This window comes from Spodoptera frugiperda, chromosome 13 (genome assembly GCF_023101765.2).
Source record: "Spodoptera frugiperda isolate SF20-4 chromosome 13, AGI-APGP_CSIRO_Sfru_2.0, whole genome shotgun sequence".
NCBI classification, from domain to species: Eukaryota; Metazoa; Arthropoda; class Insecta; order Lepidoptera; family Noctuidae; genus Spodoptera; species Spodoptera frugiperda.
The window spans coordinates 3252937-3271157 of record NC_064224.1 but is presented as its reverse complement, the minus strand read 5'-3'; the positions used below and the strand labels follow the sequence as shown (position 1 = coordinate 3271157).

The window sequence follows — 18221 nt, the reverse complement described above, 5'->3', positions numbered from 1 at the left end:
AAATGTAATTATAAAGTATTAGACATAAATAAATGATTATAATGACAGTGTTTGGTCACAAGTCAACTGGGGTCTGATTAAAACACATAATATTATTGTTCACAATATTTTATTCGTCGAAACACATTCAGAAGGTATTTTATACAAATTGATCGAATCATAACGAACATGTGATTATTGTTCTGAGAAGCGTACTTTGAAGATTTTTCTTTTATGTAAAAGAGGAAATAAAAGAAAATACATATAATAAATTATATAATATTTAAAGATAACACTAACCAATTGTTTCGTATGTTTTTATTGTAACTTTCATGAGACATAGGTACTAAATTAATCATTATGTTATCGGTTTACTCATGTAACTGTTTCGTGCCGCGGATTGCTGCTCGTTAATATGAGCCTCTAGCATGGCTTGAAACTAGTCGAGTTCTTCGTCAAACAGTTATGTGAGTAAGCCGATAACATAATAATTATTAATGTTTAGTATTAACGTCACGCCTTTTTATCCTTGAAGGGTTAGGCAGATGTGCACATTATGGCACCTAATTTATACAATTTTATGGATTCCAGTAAATGATGTTTTAGTTAACGAACATTTTGGTTAAAGCAATCTAAAACTTAAATATAAATTAATAATGAGCAAACGAATGTCACAGAAATAATTGAATCTCAAATAAAATAACACATTAACTAAAGAATTTTAACGAAACATGAATGAACACGATTGTAAAGACATGCATTTTCTTTGGATCACAATTTATTTGAGTTTTTAGTCAAGTAAAGTACTAAATAATGTTCTGTTAATAAAATAGCTAGTAAAGAACAGTCGTAAGTCTAGTTTCATTATATCATAAGTTTAGTCTATTTCACAACATTTGGACTATGTGGCTCCCATACTAGCAGAATGAAGTTTTTGATCAATCACTTTAGCTGTGTCGGCTTCAACCTAGTAGACAATATTACTTTAAAGCTTGACTTTGATTATCAGAGGGGCTAGTATGAGTTTGCTTTACGTTTTAAGTAATCGAAACGAGAGCGCGTTCGGCGTTCTGATAGGTCAGCTCGAATAAACCAACCAATAAGAGCGCCGATCCGTACCCGTAAGACAATCTCGTCTCGTACTAAGCTCTCTGTACCATTGAGTATAGATCAATCGTTACATTCTCATAAATTATTGTATATTCTCTTGAAAATTTGTGATATGAAACAAATGTATCCATTTTGCCAACGTGGGAGCAGATTTCTAAACTATTTTATTTTAACAACAGTAAAAATTGCACATGATTTGACATCCACATATTGTTTCAAAGGCTCTCTTAATATAATTCCCTTCTATAAAAACAAGATAATATATCAAACAGAAACAATCATTCGTTACAACATTCCGGCTATATCATTGGTAAAAGACAAGGTATGATGTTTCATTACAATTATATCTTTAGTACTAAAAGTTTTTATCCAAAAAGATTTACAATTTATTTTAAAATCTTGTGGCTCCTGCACTTGATCACCCACTTTACCGTGCATTGTCGGTATAGTTAAGACGAGCACTAGTAAAGTACATAGTGACCCGTCGATGGAAACAATGTCACGGGCCAGTGCACACGAACTACAACGCAAGCCTCTTGTACTGAAACCATTACACATTAAAAACCCTAACGTATTGCTGACACTTAAACATAGTGGTAATAAAATAATCTCAAATACTTTGTAATTAGTATTTCAATATTGCACAAAACAAGCTTCATAAGCAATTGGACGTAAGTGTACGTTCGACAGTAACAATTATAAATATCTATACAACATAACACACGACTAGCATCATTATACTTTTAGCTCCAATAAATAAAAAAATAATTTAATTGAACGTTTATATAATGTAAAAGACGAAAACATTCGCTTACACACTTAGTAGTTACATACTCCTTATTCACAGGCCAAGAAACGATCATTCTATTTTAAAATATAAACAGTCGATAGATCTTAATGGTAAGTTAGAAAATATTATAAATATAGCTGTTATAGTAGGTACAGAGGAGAGGACAGTGACGTCATCGACAGCTGCTGTACTCCAGCGACACTGCTTAGGACTAGCGATAGGAAATACAACCTCAATCTGCATCTAAGTCTTTTAAACAACGATAAACTACTAATGCAGTGGATTGCAACACAACTCGAAACGTTTCACACTAAAAATACCCACAAACCTTGAATGACATTAACTCGGAATTCCGAGTTAGAAAAACCCGAAAAAATCGATCTCACCTGTTGTTTTTAAAATAGAACATCGTGAAGTAATACTAGATCACAGTCTATGTAAATAATACATTTAATTAGATAAACATTTACCTAAAGTTTGCTTTACAGGAAACATTGTTAACGTCAATAAGACGCAGAGATTAAAATACTAAAAATTACTTTTAGTTTTTAATTTTTTTGTTCTCTAAAAGGTTTTGTTTGACTGAACAAAGTTATTCGAATTAGAATTTATTAATAGACAGACTATTTATTGAGTAAACATTTAGTAGTATGTTACTGTATAAAGGATAAATTACTGGCTACGAATGTCGCTACGTTTCCTACATAAATACAACCTCCAAGGCAGCTAGCGAGAACAATTCCCCAACTTTGTCCAGCCAGTACAAAACGCGAGTTCCACGTAGTCTACTTAATACGAAGTGTCTAACAGTAGAAATGTACAACAGTAACGACTATTAGTAAAACGACGTTTGACTCACGCGAGTCGAAGTAGAGAGTACAACCCAGTCCTCTCACGTCACTTTGTAGAATTCACGTCAACATTTCCGACGTCACAATGTCAAACACGGAACTTTTCACGTCAGCTTGTCTTTGTCGGCAGTTGTGTTTCGTCATTTTCATACTGCTGAAGGGAGGTAGGAGTGACTCCTATAAAGTGACGTTACCCCGTTTGCTTAATCAATCGATTTGGACGGCTTCACTCTGTCCAGCTTTTCAGGTTTCTCTGTACTATTCTGGCTGCCCCTGGAAACATACACACATAAAGTTTTTAAGTAGTATTCCCAAATATTAATTCCTTTTGAATGACAGTGATGGTACTACATTTATATTGAAAAGGTCTAAATAATGCAGAATGTCTACTGAATATATCGCAATGTGTTTTACTAAGAGACTGTAATACACGTACTAAACAAGTCAAGTAGGAAAATATGTGTGGAGAATCTAAAGTTATATAATTATATATACACTTTAGAACGAGCACCTAGCTTCACTGACAGACAATTAAATTTGACGCTTCGAAAGGACAATTAAATTTGACGTTTCGAAAGAGCCTAATTAAGGATTAATTGAAATAACTGCTTTGACTTTACATACATCGGCGCCTATTATTTGGTTGTTGTGCTCAAAATGTCCTTATTTAATCTGCCAACTCACCAGTTGAGGCTCAACCGTCACAACATGTGGCAGAGCCGGGCCCTGTGCTTGGCCTTGGGCGGCAGCTCCTCGTGCAGCAGCGTGGTGTGCTGGCTGTCGCTCACCACGGTGCTCTTCTTCACCAGCGCCGGCTGCTTCTCGCTTTCCCGAGAGCTTGCCGCCGCGTACATTGATCTGAAACATGCTTTGGTTTTATTTTGATTTTACAACTGTTTCTTCTGCTCTTGTGTCTTATGTCTGTTTTGTTTCCTATCTTTGAGTTTAACTTTTGTTTGTTTATCATTTATGTTTCCTCTAAAATTTTCTTTCTAAAACAATATTGAATTTTTTAATGACTATATTACCCACAGTACCAAAAATGTATATTAAACCGTAATAACTATAATGAATAATTACTTAAAATCTGGATACAATCAAATTGCAGCAAAGTAAAGTATATTGACAAACTGCTATAAAAAGCATCATTAAGCATCGCTCAATCACTCAATAAAATGTTTCACAACGCCTAGTCTACAGTTTGCAAAGTAAGTACTTAAGTTCTACAAATGCATTGAAGCCAAGTTATCCAAGAAGCTGTACATCAGTCCTCACCTGGTGAGCTTACTCCTGGCCGGCCTGGTGGTGAAGTTGGAGCTCTTGCCTCTCCTCAAGGAGTGGAAGGAGGTCTTCAATGGCTTCACCAGCGCCATGCTGCTGCTGCTCTCAGGGATCGGTTTCGAGCAGTTCAATGTCTGAACTGTTAGCTCCACGTCTTTTATGGGCTCGTTCAATGCTGGAACAACAAAATCAAAATAGTGTATGTGACTCATTTTTATTCTAATTTCCGTCTTGTAGATTATTTTTAAACACTAGACACATTTTTTTACAGAAACAAATACTTTCGAAGATAATTATATTAATTTGAAATGTCGCGTGACGTCACTTCTAGTTACGTTTTATGTAATGACATATTTGCTCCCACTCCTAAATTTGATTCGTTTTATTTAAGTATTGTTATCTTATATGAAAAAACACTTGTCTCTCACTTGTCAGTAAAGTAACGATTAAATATTTAATCGTTACTTAACTGACGAACTAAATAGATTTTTAATTTTCGTACATCATCATCCCTATTTTATATCAAGAAATAGAAAGTGGTCTTGTGTGACGTATTCCTCGTGTTATAGGGTATCAATCGGCGGCACCAATTGCTTACAATGGGTCTTTGAATGTTTTTCCCTCCTTAAAAAAGAAGGGGATGATAATACACATTATATTCTTTCTACACCCTTACCAGTAAACTCCTCGATCGGCTTATCAATAGTATCGTGGTCGATCCACGTGAGCCCCATCTCCACCTTCTCCGCGAGGTCCTGCCACCGCTGTCTGTTGTCCATGGTGCCGGTGTACAGGGGCTGTATCCAGGGGAACGTGTCTGACAGCACCTTGTACAGCGGCAGGCAGATCATGTCGATGAAGCCGACCTGCATCTGTGGAAGCTCGTCTTTCTTCTCTCTGCAAGTATATTGGAAGTATTGAGATCGGGATAGAGGTATTGAATTAAGAATATTACATAGATATTTTTTAATTGTGATATTTTTATTAACTGTATAAGTTAACACATAAAGTTGTCCCCATCGGAACAGTTTCTGTAATAGATTTGCAACCTTATTGTATGTATATTATTATCGTCACGTCTTTCGTCCCCGAAGGGGTAGGCAGAGGTTCACATTATAGCACTGTACAATATACACCCACTTTTCACAATTTATGTTGTAAGTCCCATGTAATAGGGGATGAGCCTATTGCCATATACCGGGCACATTCTCCGTGCTACTACTGAGAAATTTTCGAAGAACCGAAAATAGCCCAGCAAAACTTTGCCAGACCCAGGAATCGAACCCGAGACCCCTTGCCCGGCAGTCGCAGTTACGACCACTCGGCCTACGAAGCAACCTTATTGTTTTGCAATTAAGTTGCAAATGGCAGTAACAATTAGAGGTAGCTAAAGGTGCTGGCGTTATTACACTTTGGTTTAATAATGGTTAGTACCTGTCCATCATAGCAATGGGTTGTTGGTTTAGCTGCAGTTTCTCCAGGTCTCCCTGGTCGAAGAATTCGTCGGCCACCAGTTTGGCCACCTTGTGCTGCACCTCCCAGGGCTTGGCGATTGCTGACACGTCGCATGCTGTCATCATCATGCCGCAGAGCACTGCATGTAGAAAAGTATTGTCAGTTCACCATTTTGTTGGCCATTTTTGGATTTATTTTTTATATCTTTTTGATTAAATTTCGAGGTTTTTAATCAAACATGATCATACCAGTCTCATCGTACCCTAAAAGGAAAACCGAGCAGGAAAGGAAACATTAGGTTCTCTTTAACTTACGGACATTTTTGAATTAGAAGAAACAGTTTCGATTGTAAATGGAAGGAATGGAATTCCTTGTCGGAATCAGTGTTTCTTATAAAACAAAACTTGGGTGTCTTCAAGTCTCGATTGAATAGGTTGCTCTTAGGTAGTTGTGCTTCATCCTAAGCTACATTATCACTTACCATCAGGCGAGATGTTTCTGTTAAGTATAAAAAAATGTAAAGGAATATCCGTTAACTTACATTCTTTCTTCTCCTGACTCTGCCAGTCGAACTCCCCGTTCTCCACAAGCTCGTGGAACTTGGCTCTCTTCTTGAAGTACATCGCCAGGTCCGTCGACAGGATCGCTGTCTCCACTACTCTCATCACATCTTTGTAGTCCACCGGAGATAGTGCCTGGAAGGTGTTTAAGGAAAAGTTAATTAAGATGTCGTTGATTGGTAAATGGAAATAGAATTTAAGTGTAGGAGAACCGAATGGGCCGGTTCGATCGGAGTGATACCACGGCCTCACAGATAACTGATACGATATCACAGATAACGTTGTATGAGTATGGTTACCAGAAGCCCAATTACCCCCCTTCCCCATGACCGGTTTCCCAACAACCCTTAAATTCCTAACCCCTAACTAAAGGCCAGCAACGCACTTGTAACGCCGCTGGTGTTTCAAGTGGCCATGGCGGCGTTTGCTTACCATCAGGTGATCTGTCTGCTCGTTTACCGGCTTATACCATAAAATTTACAAAAGTTCTTTAACTTACCTGGAAAATATTATTGCTCTCACTGTTAAGAATCATGACACACTGATCGAAGTGGTGATGTTCCATCGTTGAGGTAGAGTACAGTATTGCTAGTGGACTCTCTGTCTTCGTCTGGAAGGCGTTGTTGGTCCCTCGATGGTCCAGGTCGTGGCAGAGACAGGCCACCAGCAGGCCCAGGATCTCCAGGTCCGACATGAACCGCTCCATCTTGCCAGTCTTCAGCATCGCGAACATGGTCTGTGCTACGTTGAGCGCGTGCCTCCAGTTGTGGTACTTCACTGGACGGTAGTTCTTCTTCACGCTGAGTATCCAGCGGCAGAGGACCTGGTGTATAAAGTAAATAATTTTGCATACAACTGCGTCCACTGATTCGCATCATCGGCTACATGCAATGCGTACCGATGACGTCATACGGAATGCGTGCGATGCGTACGATGCGGGTCTATGAACGCTTACGGTACCTTTATAGAGTTGTCTTATTGTTCTTCTCAATACGAATTTGAACTTTGGGATGAATAAACTAGTTCACTAAAGAACCAAATTAAGAGTAGCCTTAACCGACGAGCATGCATGAAAAGACTGATGATTGTTGATGAAGCAAAAGTGGTATGTAAGATTCGTAGCAATTAGCGTTCCATTGTCTCTACCTACCCCCGCAGGACACTGGCGTGAGTTTATGTATGTATTCACTAAAGACAGTCCAGTCTACAAAAAGAGTACATTGATCTGATTGAAATAAATACATTGACTGTCCCTTTTGATGAGAATAGACTTACATCGTAAGGAATGTGGAACTTCTCAACCAGGTTGCACTGTAGGAACATACGTAGTGTCGCTCTGCATGTGTCTTCGTCTGATAGGTCGAAATCTGGAAGGAAATATTTTTTTAATTATTCTATGTATACTTTTCTACGATTACAAACATATAGTGACCTATTCTCTTCTCTTTTCTTCTACACAAGGTATCATCTATTAACCATACTTTTTTATAGAATATAATCATATAATAATATGATCTTCAATGTAACCAGGAATTGTATTGGAGGATGCAGTTTCTTGCTCGTTCTTCTCCATAGGAATCAAAACTTTTGAATGAGCAAATAGCTTAACTATGTAGATTGACGGACAGACTGGTATTTTTAATATTTGTTTTGACGTTGAAAATTTTCTTCACACCCCGTTCCTACTCCTGCTTTGAGTCGAAGCCTCGGTATCGTTGTCCGCAGCTCCGGATAGCATCAGCCCTTGTAGTGGCCAGGCTATTTAAGGCGCGCGCGGAACGCTTGGCGCCCTATACACGGGTCTGGTTCTGGTCGGGCGGTGACCTACCCTTGTTCGCCGTACGCAAACCGCAATATTTTTTATACCTTAATGTTTGCACTAAACCCTCACCATGGAATTGGAAGCTGTACAGATTGTAGATCTCTGCGGAGGGAATGTTGTCGTTGCACAGTTTGCTCGTGTCTTCTGCTGACGCCGTCGCGTGGTACGACAGGCACTCCAGCGCCACCTGTCGAGATGCATTGGTATTAGTTTAAGTTAAGTTAAAGGACAAATGAAACGGTATTTGACCGGTAGTGGTTTAGTAACAGGCTGATGTTTTTGTTATAGTTAATTTTAAGTTTGAAGGGAATTATTAACAGCTGTAGAATTGTATAATACCTTCTGTTTAGCCATGAGTTTGCAAGCGTTTTCATACATCTGTGTATTGTGTATCCCGAGCCCACAGAAAATGGCGAATGCCTCGAATATCGAAATGTCGCCTTCGGTGAACTGACAGCCATTCTCCTGGAATTATAAAGATAATACTATTTAGCTATAAAACAGTAGACACCAGAAGATTATGAATATCTATCACCACTAAAATTTTAAGTTTAAATATACATATTAGGCACATTTAATTTCAGACTTTATTTTATAACCATTAAGATCAATTTTCCAATGCACATACTATTACCAAAAATAGCCAACAACAAACAGAAGAAAAATGAGCAAAACTACTTATAAATTTGAACATAGAATTCTTCTTCACTAACCTTATTGATAAGCTGTGCCACGCCAATAACGTCCTTATTGGCATTGACAATAGGCATACAGAGCATGGTGCGGACAGTGGCAGCGTCGTCCACATCACACGTGTTCATACCGTTCTCCCGCCTCCAATCAGCCACGTCGGAGATGTTCAGCGCTTTGTTTGATTGGGCCACCTGCAATGGACAAAGGTGGAAAAGTTTTTAAAAGACTTTAGATACTTAAGTGTGGGAGAGCCATGCTTTAGCACGAACGGGCCGGCTCGACCGAAATGACACCACGGCCTCACAGAAAACTGTCGTGAAACAATGCTTGCGTAAGAGAGGTTACCGGTGGCCCAATTACCCCCATCCCAATCCCTGATTCCCCATCCCCCTTTAACTGCCATCAGATAATTGTTGAAGGCAAATCCTCCACTAACGTAGATCACCGTTGACCTAGGTAGTGTTTCAGGTGTCCATGGGCGGCGGCGATTGCTTACCATTAGGTGATCCGATGGCTCTCGAGAAGTAGACTCTGCAGCAGGTCGTTACTTATTCCAACCACTTAAATGAAACACTGACTAAAATAATTCCAAACAAACAGTTATCTCTATAACTTCTTACCGCTAATGCAATAGACGCGAGTGTAGACTTGTAGTCGTGTCGTGGTGTGAGTGTGGTCCTGGACTGGTGTGCGCCCAGCTCGAACAGCGTGTGGAACCTGGTGGGGGCTGGTGGGGGGAGCGCCGGCATCGCTGACTTCTGGCCGCCAGGACGCTGGACTATGCGCTCTAAGTGGCTCTGGAAACGGTTGAAATTTAATTTTTAGGAACTTTACTTTTACCAGCAAGTTGATCTGTATTTTTAGTCAAAGTATTTTTAAACAATCGTGATACAGGGGCGTTGCTTCTGTCTTAGAAGACTTTTATCGGTACATAAAAATGAAACATATTTGTCTCCACTATAAACTACACCTCAGCCTACTCAAGACGATACGACGATTGAAAGGCAGCCTCTAGTAACTGATAATTTTTTGACAATTTTAATAAACATTTTCTCATGAATGAATACAAACCGATTCACAATGATCCGTATCCGATATGAAGACGGCACATCGTTCACATTTGAGCAGCTCTCTTGCCTCTGTCATGATCTTTGTAACCAGGCACTCCAGGTTACTCTGCTCCTCAAATATACTCCTGGCCAGGGCCAACAGGATTTGGTTCCTCTTGTACTCCAATACTGAAGACTCGAAGAGTTGAGCGTTCTGAATACCGATGCCGCAGAAGGTCAGGTAACGTCGAAACACTTCCACATCTCTTGGAGAAAATTCTTTGGATCCTGAAATGTGAATGTTATTGATTTTTTTAAAAAGACAGAACATATATTGTTAACTCTAATGAGAAAGAGGTGAGAGACAGTAAACGTAGATGTTGTATCAAGTAACTCTGCCTTCCTCGGTAAAAAAATATGATAACAATATATATTAATAAATTAATATAAGAGTACGTGATTTAAAACTAAATTAAAAACAAGAACCCATCCAGGAAAGTGCTCTCGATAATCCAAAGCATCAAGTTTAAAACTCGCAAAATGAACACAACGCTACGCTGTGAAACTATCTAAAAATAAAAGTTATTCCTTTCAGAATGTAGCACGGAGCGCGGCTTAGTCGCGAGTCTATCATAAATTTAGTTATAACAGTTAGGAACCAACAAAGGCTTTGGAAGTTGCGAGCCCGGGGAACTCCGTGAAAAGTCGATGCTGGGGAATCTACACGAAACTCAAGTACGATCAACTGGAGGCACAGAGATCTATGTAGATGTGCGAGCTTCCAGTATTGGCTGCGGGAATTTAATTTCGAGTTCACTGTTTAGTTTTGTATTGTATTAATTTCGGAGCGGATATTGGGTTCCGAATTAATACGGGGGATGATTGAAACTGTGGGTGACGGAATTAATTTTAACTTTGATGATTTTGAACGCGAAATACGTTTGGAAGATAAAGGCGTTTGTGGAGTGTTCGTTGTAATGAAACTTTAATTAAATTACAGTTATTAATATCGACTTGCTCTATCGGGTTACTATGATAATACTCGTATTGATGAGAAAATTAATTCGTATTCTAAACAAGAATGAAATGTACAAATTGCACGGTTAACGCGGTGGCTGGGCATCCGGCTACCGCACAACATGTAGCGCGTTCGATTCCCGCACGGAATTCTCTTTGTGTGATCCACAAATTGTTGTTTCGGGTCAGAATGCCATGTGTATGTCAACTTGTATCTATATTTGTAAACGCACCCACGACACAGGAGAAAATCTTAGTGTAGGACAATGATCTTCTTTAAAGAAAAATAAAATGTGTCATAAGTTCATCGCATGTTTTTGAGACTGATACTGAACTCGGATAAATTACACATGGCTCATGTTTGTATCATCTAGACAAATATATGAAGTATCCTCTCCTCCTGGAACCTCCTCCCTGAAACTCTTTATGGAAACAAGACGATAATAAACTGTACATGATGCTATAGCAAGTGTACCCACCATCAGTCTTGTTGATGATCTGCGCGACTCCGACGACATCTCCCTCGTAGTTGCAGATGGGCATGCAGAGGATCAGCTCCGTCTTGTAGCCGGTGCGGGCGTCGATCTCGCTGTTGAACCTGAAGCAGTTCATGACATGAACTTGAGAATTATTGCCATGTGGTATAACCAAGGTAATCAATGAATGTTTGGAAATGGCATATTAAACCTTAACTGGATCGAGCAAAAAATTACTGGGCAATTTGCGATTTTCAAAATTTTTGAAGTAGTAGCGGAGTCTAAAGTTGTGCCCAGTATATGGCAATAGGCTCACCTATTACATGGAACTTAAAATACAAATGGAATGGTGAAACTGGTTATACGTTGTATAGCGGTATTACGTGCCGTAATGTGCAGCTCTGCCTACTCCTTTGGGGATAATAGGCGTGCCGTTGCAAAATTTATTCTCCTCAGCATTAGTTAAGTCCATGTTTGTCATAAAACGATAGGCATTTTCATTAAACACGGCTATGGAGTAATCAATTCTACTTATGAGCGAAACTAAGAAAAATACTTCATATTTAGTAGAAGATTCTCTCAGTTTCAAACACAATTAGTGGTTTTGAGCCTTTTTAAGCTCCTCTTAAGCCACATACCTGGGGTCTGCGTAAGCATTCTTGATATTGATAGGGTATTTGGTCTGCGCTGCCAGTCCTGCCACTCCTACGCCGAAAGGGATCTTGATCTCTTGTGACCGCGCTGTTTTTAGGGCGTCCGTCAGTTCTGAAACAACACAAGTCAAATTATGAGTCTTCTTAACTTTGCTTAAACGTTGAAGAAGAGGCAAATTTTTCTCCCATATTTCCAATAAAGATTATGTTCCCTCAAATCTTCTCTATGTAATAAAAATCAATTGCTGTTCGTTAGTCTCACTTAAACTCGAGACCTATTGGACCGATTTGGCTATTATATTTTTTTTATTTAATAAAAACCCAGGCCCGAAACAATAATTAGTGGATCACACAAAGAGTTACTCCGTGCGGGAATCGAACCCGCTACATGTTGCGCGGTAGCCGGTCGCCCAGCTACCACACCAACCGCGCAGTGGCATATAGGTCTTAATATTATTTGTGGAAGTCCAGGGAAAGTTTAAAAGGTAAGAACAAAATGTTTGAAGCCGTACAAAGTTTGCCAGGTCAATTAGTCATAAATAAACACAAATAAGCGAAAAAAAAAAAACTAATTTAAACCACTCAGTTTCCAACAGAAGTTTATTTCCTACAATAGCTGAAAGGTTGTCGACTCCATTAGTTTCAGGTTTCAGCAGTTTTTCAGCCAATTAGCCTAATTAGTGCTCAGTCCTTGGCAGGCACTTTGGTTGTGTTTCAGTGGCCGCGGTGGGGTAAGGCAGGGCAGTAACGGGGTCGGATAGAGTAACTATGACATGAGCTTGTATTTGGTTTTATAATGGAAGGTAAGTGGGATTATTGATACCAAGGTTTTCAGGGCCATAGAACACTTTGTTTTTTAAAAATCTAGATGCTGCGAAGTAAGCTCCTGTAACATCTGCGTAGTTGCCGACTCCGACTAAGATAACTGCTTTTTTACAGCAAAGCATAAGAAATGCATTCCGTATTGTTTAAAAAACAGCTGTCTTTGTGTCAAGCTATGCCGGATTAGTCATATAGCAGGAGGCAGCTAATGCTACGGGCCTCACGTCGCCTTTATTTGGCACTGACTACTAGATAATGCTTTTGGTATTAAGTTCACTCTTTGTAATATTACTTATACATACAAAACGTTGTTTTTCAAAAATAAATAAGTGTAACAGACTGAAAGTACCTAAGTATCTTAACCTAATCAAACCCCACCCCCGAATCACATAACATCATACATTGATGTAGGTATAGGAACGTTTTAGAACGTTTTAGAGTATGTATTTAATTATTTATATTTGGAATGTGAAAAAGTTTACCTAGTAACCGGTGTTTGTGTCAGATAGTGAGTTGTTAAGACGATTTTTTACATAAGACGTTTTGCCTGAACGAATAAAGATTTCTCAAAATTATCACGCGTTCTCTTCTGCAGCCCTATTCCCACAATTTTGGGGGCTCGTCCGGGATATGCTGGGTTGAGACGGTGATAAAACGACGATAAGACGACATTTCGGCAACTACAAGACGTAAGCGAAATTTAAACGACGTAAGACGTATCTACGACGACGTGAGCTACGAGAGTCGCCTCACGATGACTACGAACGACGGATCAGCAATGGTGCCGATGGCATCATTCCTAGACGGAAGTATTGTGCCATTCGACGGTGAAGACAAAACGTATTCTTCTACGAAGTGGGCGCAGGATATAGAAGATAACGCAGAGGTATTTGGCTGGAGCGCCCAGCAAAAACTAATAATAGCACGGAGATCCTTGTGCGGTACGGCAGCGCTTTGGCTAAGGTCGGAAAAAGTGTTCAAGACCTATGAAGAATTGAAAACAGCTTTACAAAAAGAATTTCCAGAGGCCTGTAACACCAAGGAAATGCACGAGTTAATGGCATCCAGAAAGAAAACTAAGGATGAAAGTTTTTTACAATATATGTTGTCAATGAAGGAGTTAGGTAAAAGGGCGAAATTCCCAGACTACGTCGCGATTCAATATATCGTTGACGGCATACAAGACTCCCCGACGAACAAGCTCATCTTGTATGGAGTGACGACCTACAGCGTGCTAAAAGATAAGCTAGCGATTTATGAGAAGATGAAAGCAGAAACCAAGGAAACTCGTTCCGATGTTGGCAGCAGCAGGAAGTCATACTCGCCACGCCGATGTTACAACTGTGGAGAGAAAACGCATGAGTCATCACGATGCCCAAATGGACTCAAGTGTTTCAGATGCAACAAGTACGGCCATATAGGGTCCAGTTGTCCTACGTCAGCATCAACATCGGCAAACAGTCGCGAAGGGAGCAGCACGAAGTCGGAGCGGAACGTGTCGGTAAAGCAATCGGGTACGACGGCACCTGGCATTGGTCGAAGAAATGTTATGTCGATAAAGCAGCAATGCGCAGATGTTCGCGCGTCGACTGAGACGTCATCGTCGGCCAATCATGGCAGCGGACATAATGACGGACATGACAGTGACGAAGTGTCAAACACAGACGGATACGTGTCACCTGACGTTTTGAATGTAAACAAAGATGTAAATAAAAGAAAATACGACGGAAAACCAATTAAAACAATAATACTAGATGGAAAGTACGACTCAGAAGCCCTGATAGACTCTGGTAGTGACGTGAATCTTATTTCCACGGAGTTATATTCGAAGATGTGCCTTCCAGAATGCAATGTCGATGACGGTCTAACTTTAACCGGTCTTGGACGTTCGCGAGTGCAATCTTTAGGCAAAATTACGATGAAAATTATGATCGATGGACAGTGCTACGATGGTGTTACCTTTTATGTAATTAATAGAGACTTTATGCATTACGATGTAATTATAGGCCAAGAGTTTTTGAAGAATGTTATGATGTTGATGAGTGATGGATGCGTGAATGTATTCAAAGACGAAAGTGACTGGTTGTCTAATGTAAATAGTTTTACAGGAGTGTCAGATTCTTTGGTAGAACATGTTAAGGATCCAGTGGTCAAGCAGGAGGCGAATAAGTGTGTCGATACTTACCACCCAGTCCAGGTTAAAGAAGCTCCGCTGGAACTAAAGATTGTTTTGAAGGATGACGTGCCAGTGACTCATCGACCACGACGGTTATCCTATGTGGAGCAAGGTGTAGTGGAAAGGCAAATCGATGAATGGCTTAAAGATGAGATTATTCAGGTGAGTCATTCAGAATATTGTAGCCCTCTGGTGTTGGAGAAAGAAAAAGAAACAGCAGCTACGGTAAGCAACATAAGAGATAAACTCAGTTCCAAGAAGCGAAGGAAGACTCCAGAAAGAGATAGTAAGAGACAGAAGACAGGCGATAAGAGATCTAAGAAGAAAGAAGAAAAAAAAGATGAGAAGCAAGCGTCGGATAGTGATTCGGAGATTGAAGAGAATATTGGGAAAGAGAAAAATGATGCTAGGCAGAAGGAGAAAGAAGGAATACAAAGCGAAATAAAGCAACGACAAAAAGAAATTGATGAAAGGAATCAGAAAATATACCAGCAAACTAGAAGACGGCGAAGAAGAAAATATAGAGCGGCAGATTTAAAACGAATAAAAAAAAGAAAATAGACTTTGTTGATAGCAAAAATTAAGATATGTGTAATAATATGTAATGTGTTTATTTTGTTCATGTTGTTTGATGGAGTATGAGCTTATGTTTAGGAAATGTGTAAAGTTGTAATTGTTTAAAGGTGTTATTTTAGGTTATTATTATTTTATTTTTGTAAGATTTGTTACTATTTACGAATAAGTGGTGTTTTGTTTGCATTTCTTTCGATTGTTATTCTGTAAATGGAAATAAGACGTTATGTTTGTTTGGCTTGTGTTTGTAAAGTCGTTTAAGGTTGCATGGAAGCTGTGGAAGATGAAATTGATGTCTGAGGACAGACATTAGAGCAGAATGGCCGAATGTAGGTATAGGAACGTTTTAGAACGTTTTAGAGTATGTATTTAATTATTTATATTTGGAATGTGAAAAAGTTTACCTAGTAACCGGTGTTTGTGTCAGATAGTGAGTTGTTAAGACGATTTTTTACATAAGACGTTTTGCCTGAACGAATAAAGATTTCTCAAAATTATCACGCGTTCTCTTCTGCAGCCCTATTCCCACATTGATAACATCAAAAGCGTTAACACGAAGAAGAAATACCGACATGAAGTCATTTCAATCAAAAGGGTATATCGTGAATTCGTAACATGAGCCCCAATCAGTTCAGTAGCAAGCCAATCAGTCGGTGACGCGTGCGATCTTGTCGTGTTGATCGGGACACCCCCAGGGTGATAGGAATCCGTTGTGACGCCCATATCGACTACATGTGCTATTTTTAGACCAGATTCTGTCGCTGTAGTAACCCCCTGTATGTACAGTCGCCGGCGATAAATATTGCACATCGAAAAAAATGGAAATTTTAAATGGAACAGATTTGATATTATGATCAGAACAAATTATTTTTTATGAAATACTTGCTATCTACTTCCGCGAGGTTTCACCCGCTCTGCTTGATTCCTTTTGGTCTTAGAGTATTTTTGATAACTTTTACTACTATTTAGCACAAAATTATTTTTTCGTTTGGACCAGTACTTCTGGAGATTAGCGCGTCCAAACAAACAAACTAGGATGAGGTAAACGAGCAGATGGATCATCTGATGTTAAGCGATCATTACTTTTTCCTTTTATTTTTTTATGATTTGAGGTCCCTTCTCGGCCATTTTTAGCGGATTATAATCACGAGCTGTATACTATACGTAGTGATTCTCCCGATCGTTCCTTCCGAGCGATCGATGTGCAATATTTACTGCACGGCACTGTATAATGTTTGTACGTTTTGTGAGTAATACTACGTAATACTACGATCGTGTTTATCAAAATATTTTCTTGTTCTATCTTTATTTGATGTGGCTTCCGCTTTGTCTTTTGTTTTTATTTGGTTTTATATATTTTTCGTATTGTTGAATCGTTGTGTGATTGTGGTAAGGTGCTATTTTTTTTTTATCTTTTATTTAAGGGGCTTTTATTCTAAGAACATGCCAGCCCAAGGTGCTAAATGATTAGATCTTTAGATATTTTGATTTCTCAATTCTTGTATGTTATGAAATTTAAGCCTGTGGTATTTGATAACCCTTCTTCACGTAAGAACTTCTTCTTCCTTTGGTCAGCATTGACTACTTAGAGGATGTTGATATTTTATGTGATGTTTGAAAATAGGATTGTCATCTATTACTAAAGAAAAGTGGAAATTCTGTTAAAATAATTAATTTATTTCATTTTGGATGTAAAGAGACCAACATTTGCATGGCTTTGGCTCCAAACCAGATGTCAGCATGCAAAAATAAAACTTAAATTGAAATCCTGTTTGAACAAGCGAACAAATACTAATAAAATGTTATTACTTATCAATTTTGAATGCTAAACATACGTACAATAAGGTTGAAAACGTATTAATTACAGATGAACAATGATCCGACATCTTAATATAAGGATGATTGTCCATTGAATCGGTTTATTGTGTTGGAATAGTTCGCACAATGGCGCATCAAGAGTAATGTTACTACTTCATATGGTGCACATTCATTACTGCGGTTATTTTTATATATTTTAAGGCTGTTTTGGTAAGGAACCTTGAATGGTTTTCATCACCAATATGTTTATCATAAGGTAGCATTAAAATGTCGACTGCCAGGCAAAGACTTCAAGTTTAAGGTGTTGTTAAAATTATATTGTATTACATTTTTATTCTGACTTTGTCTCAAATTTGTAGATTGAAATCAGTAAAGACTTAAATTGAGTATTCACATACTTGAGTATTCCATAGTAGAGACTACCTAGCGAGTTACCGGAGTTCCGGCTCGAAAAGCAGAGTGGAGTTTTTGGAGAGGAACTGGGTTGTTTTTAGTTAGTAAGATTCTGAAATTCTTTCGCCTCGCCCAAGGCAGAAGAATTAATTGGAAGATATTCCTCCCTCAAAAGAATAAAAAATAAAAATTAAGTATTTAACGTAGAGCAACTATAACACTCATTATACATTTTTGCTACCAGTTAGTTAGATCCAATTTCAAGCTCTTGACATTACAAAACAAATACGTTGTATGTTTGTGTGATAACAACTCAAACTGATTCGTTTAAGAATGAGTTCTGACTTCACAAGTTCAGAAACTACATAACGTCTAGCTAGCCTAGCTTAAGTCTAGCTTAACCTGCGAACGCTTAGTGGCTTAGCTACAGACGTACGGATTAGTCGACACACAGCTACAAAACTACACTACCGTCTGTTCTAATTTGAACCTTCACCCATTCTCTAAAAGCCCTAATTGGCTCGATACGACGTGCAATAAACATTTCGATTCCAAATGTATCGCTTTTATGACAACACTCTCAATTTCATGAATGGTCTCCACTCAAATAATTTTCTCTTTTAGGAATGGACGAGACGTGGGCCGTGTCGGTGTCGGATGGTCCACATTCCGCACGAATAGCTGTCGAAGCGAGAAGGGTTGC

The 18221-nt window shown here is 38.9% G+C and overlaps 1 protein-coding gene across 2 annotated transcripts in view; it reads right to left on the bottom strand.

The window, feature by feature from the left end:
* Positions 1–92: 92 nt before the first annotated feature.
* LOC118270366 (cGMP-specific 3',5'-cyclic phosphodiesterase) overlaps positions 93–18221 on the bottom strand; it is a 127295-nt gene continuing 109166 nt past the window's right edge. Inside the window, exons 6-20 of one of the 2 annotated variants that reach the window (XM_050697848.1) lie at positions 11722–11848; positions 11087–11205; positions 9613–9878; positions 9162–9338; positions 8562–8732; positions 8188–8313; positions 7918–8035; positions 7302–7393; positions 6526–6849; positions 6008–6161; positions 5446–5605; positions 4688–4908; positions 4006–4186; positions 3415–3598; positions 93–3003 (exon numbers count right to left, since the gene is read on the bottom strand). In XM_050697848.1, the coding sequence (XP_050553805.1) occupies positions 2989–3003; positions 3415–3598; positions 4006–4186; positions 4688–4908; positions 5446–5605; positions 6008–6161; positions 6526–6849; positions 7302–7393; positions 7918–8035; positions 8188–8313; positions 8562–8732; positions 9162–9338; positions 9613–9878; positions 11087–11205; positions 11722–11848 (2435 nt within the window). In that variant the 3' untranslated portion in view covers positions 93–2988. The remainder of the gene's footprint in view (positions 3004–3414; positions 3599–4005; positions 4187–4687; positions 4909–5445; positions 5606–6007; positions 6162–6525; positions 6850–7301; positions 7394–7917; positions 8036–8187; positions 8314–8561; positions 8733–9161; positions 9339–9612; positions 9879–11086; positions 11206–11721; positions 11849–18221) is intronic. The other variant, XM_050697849.1, reaches the window with a different exon arrangement.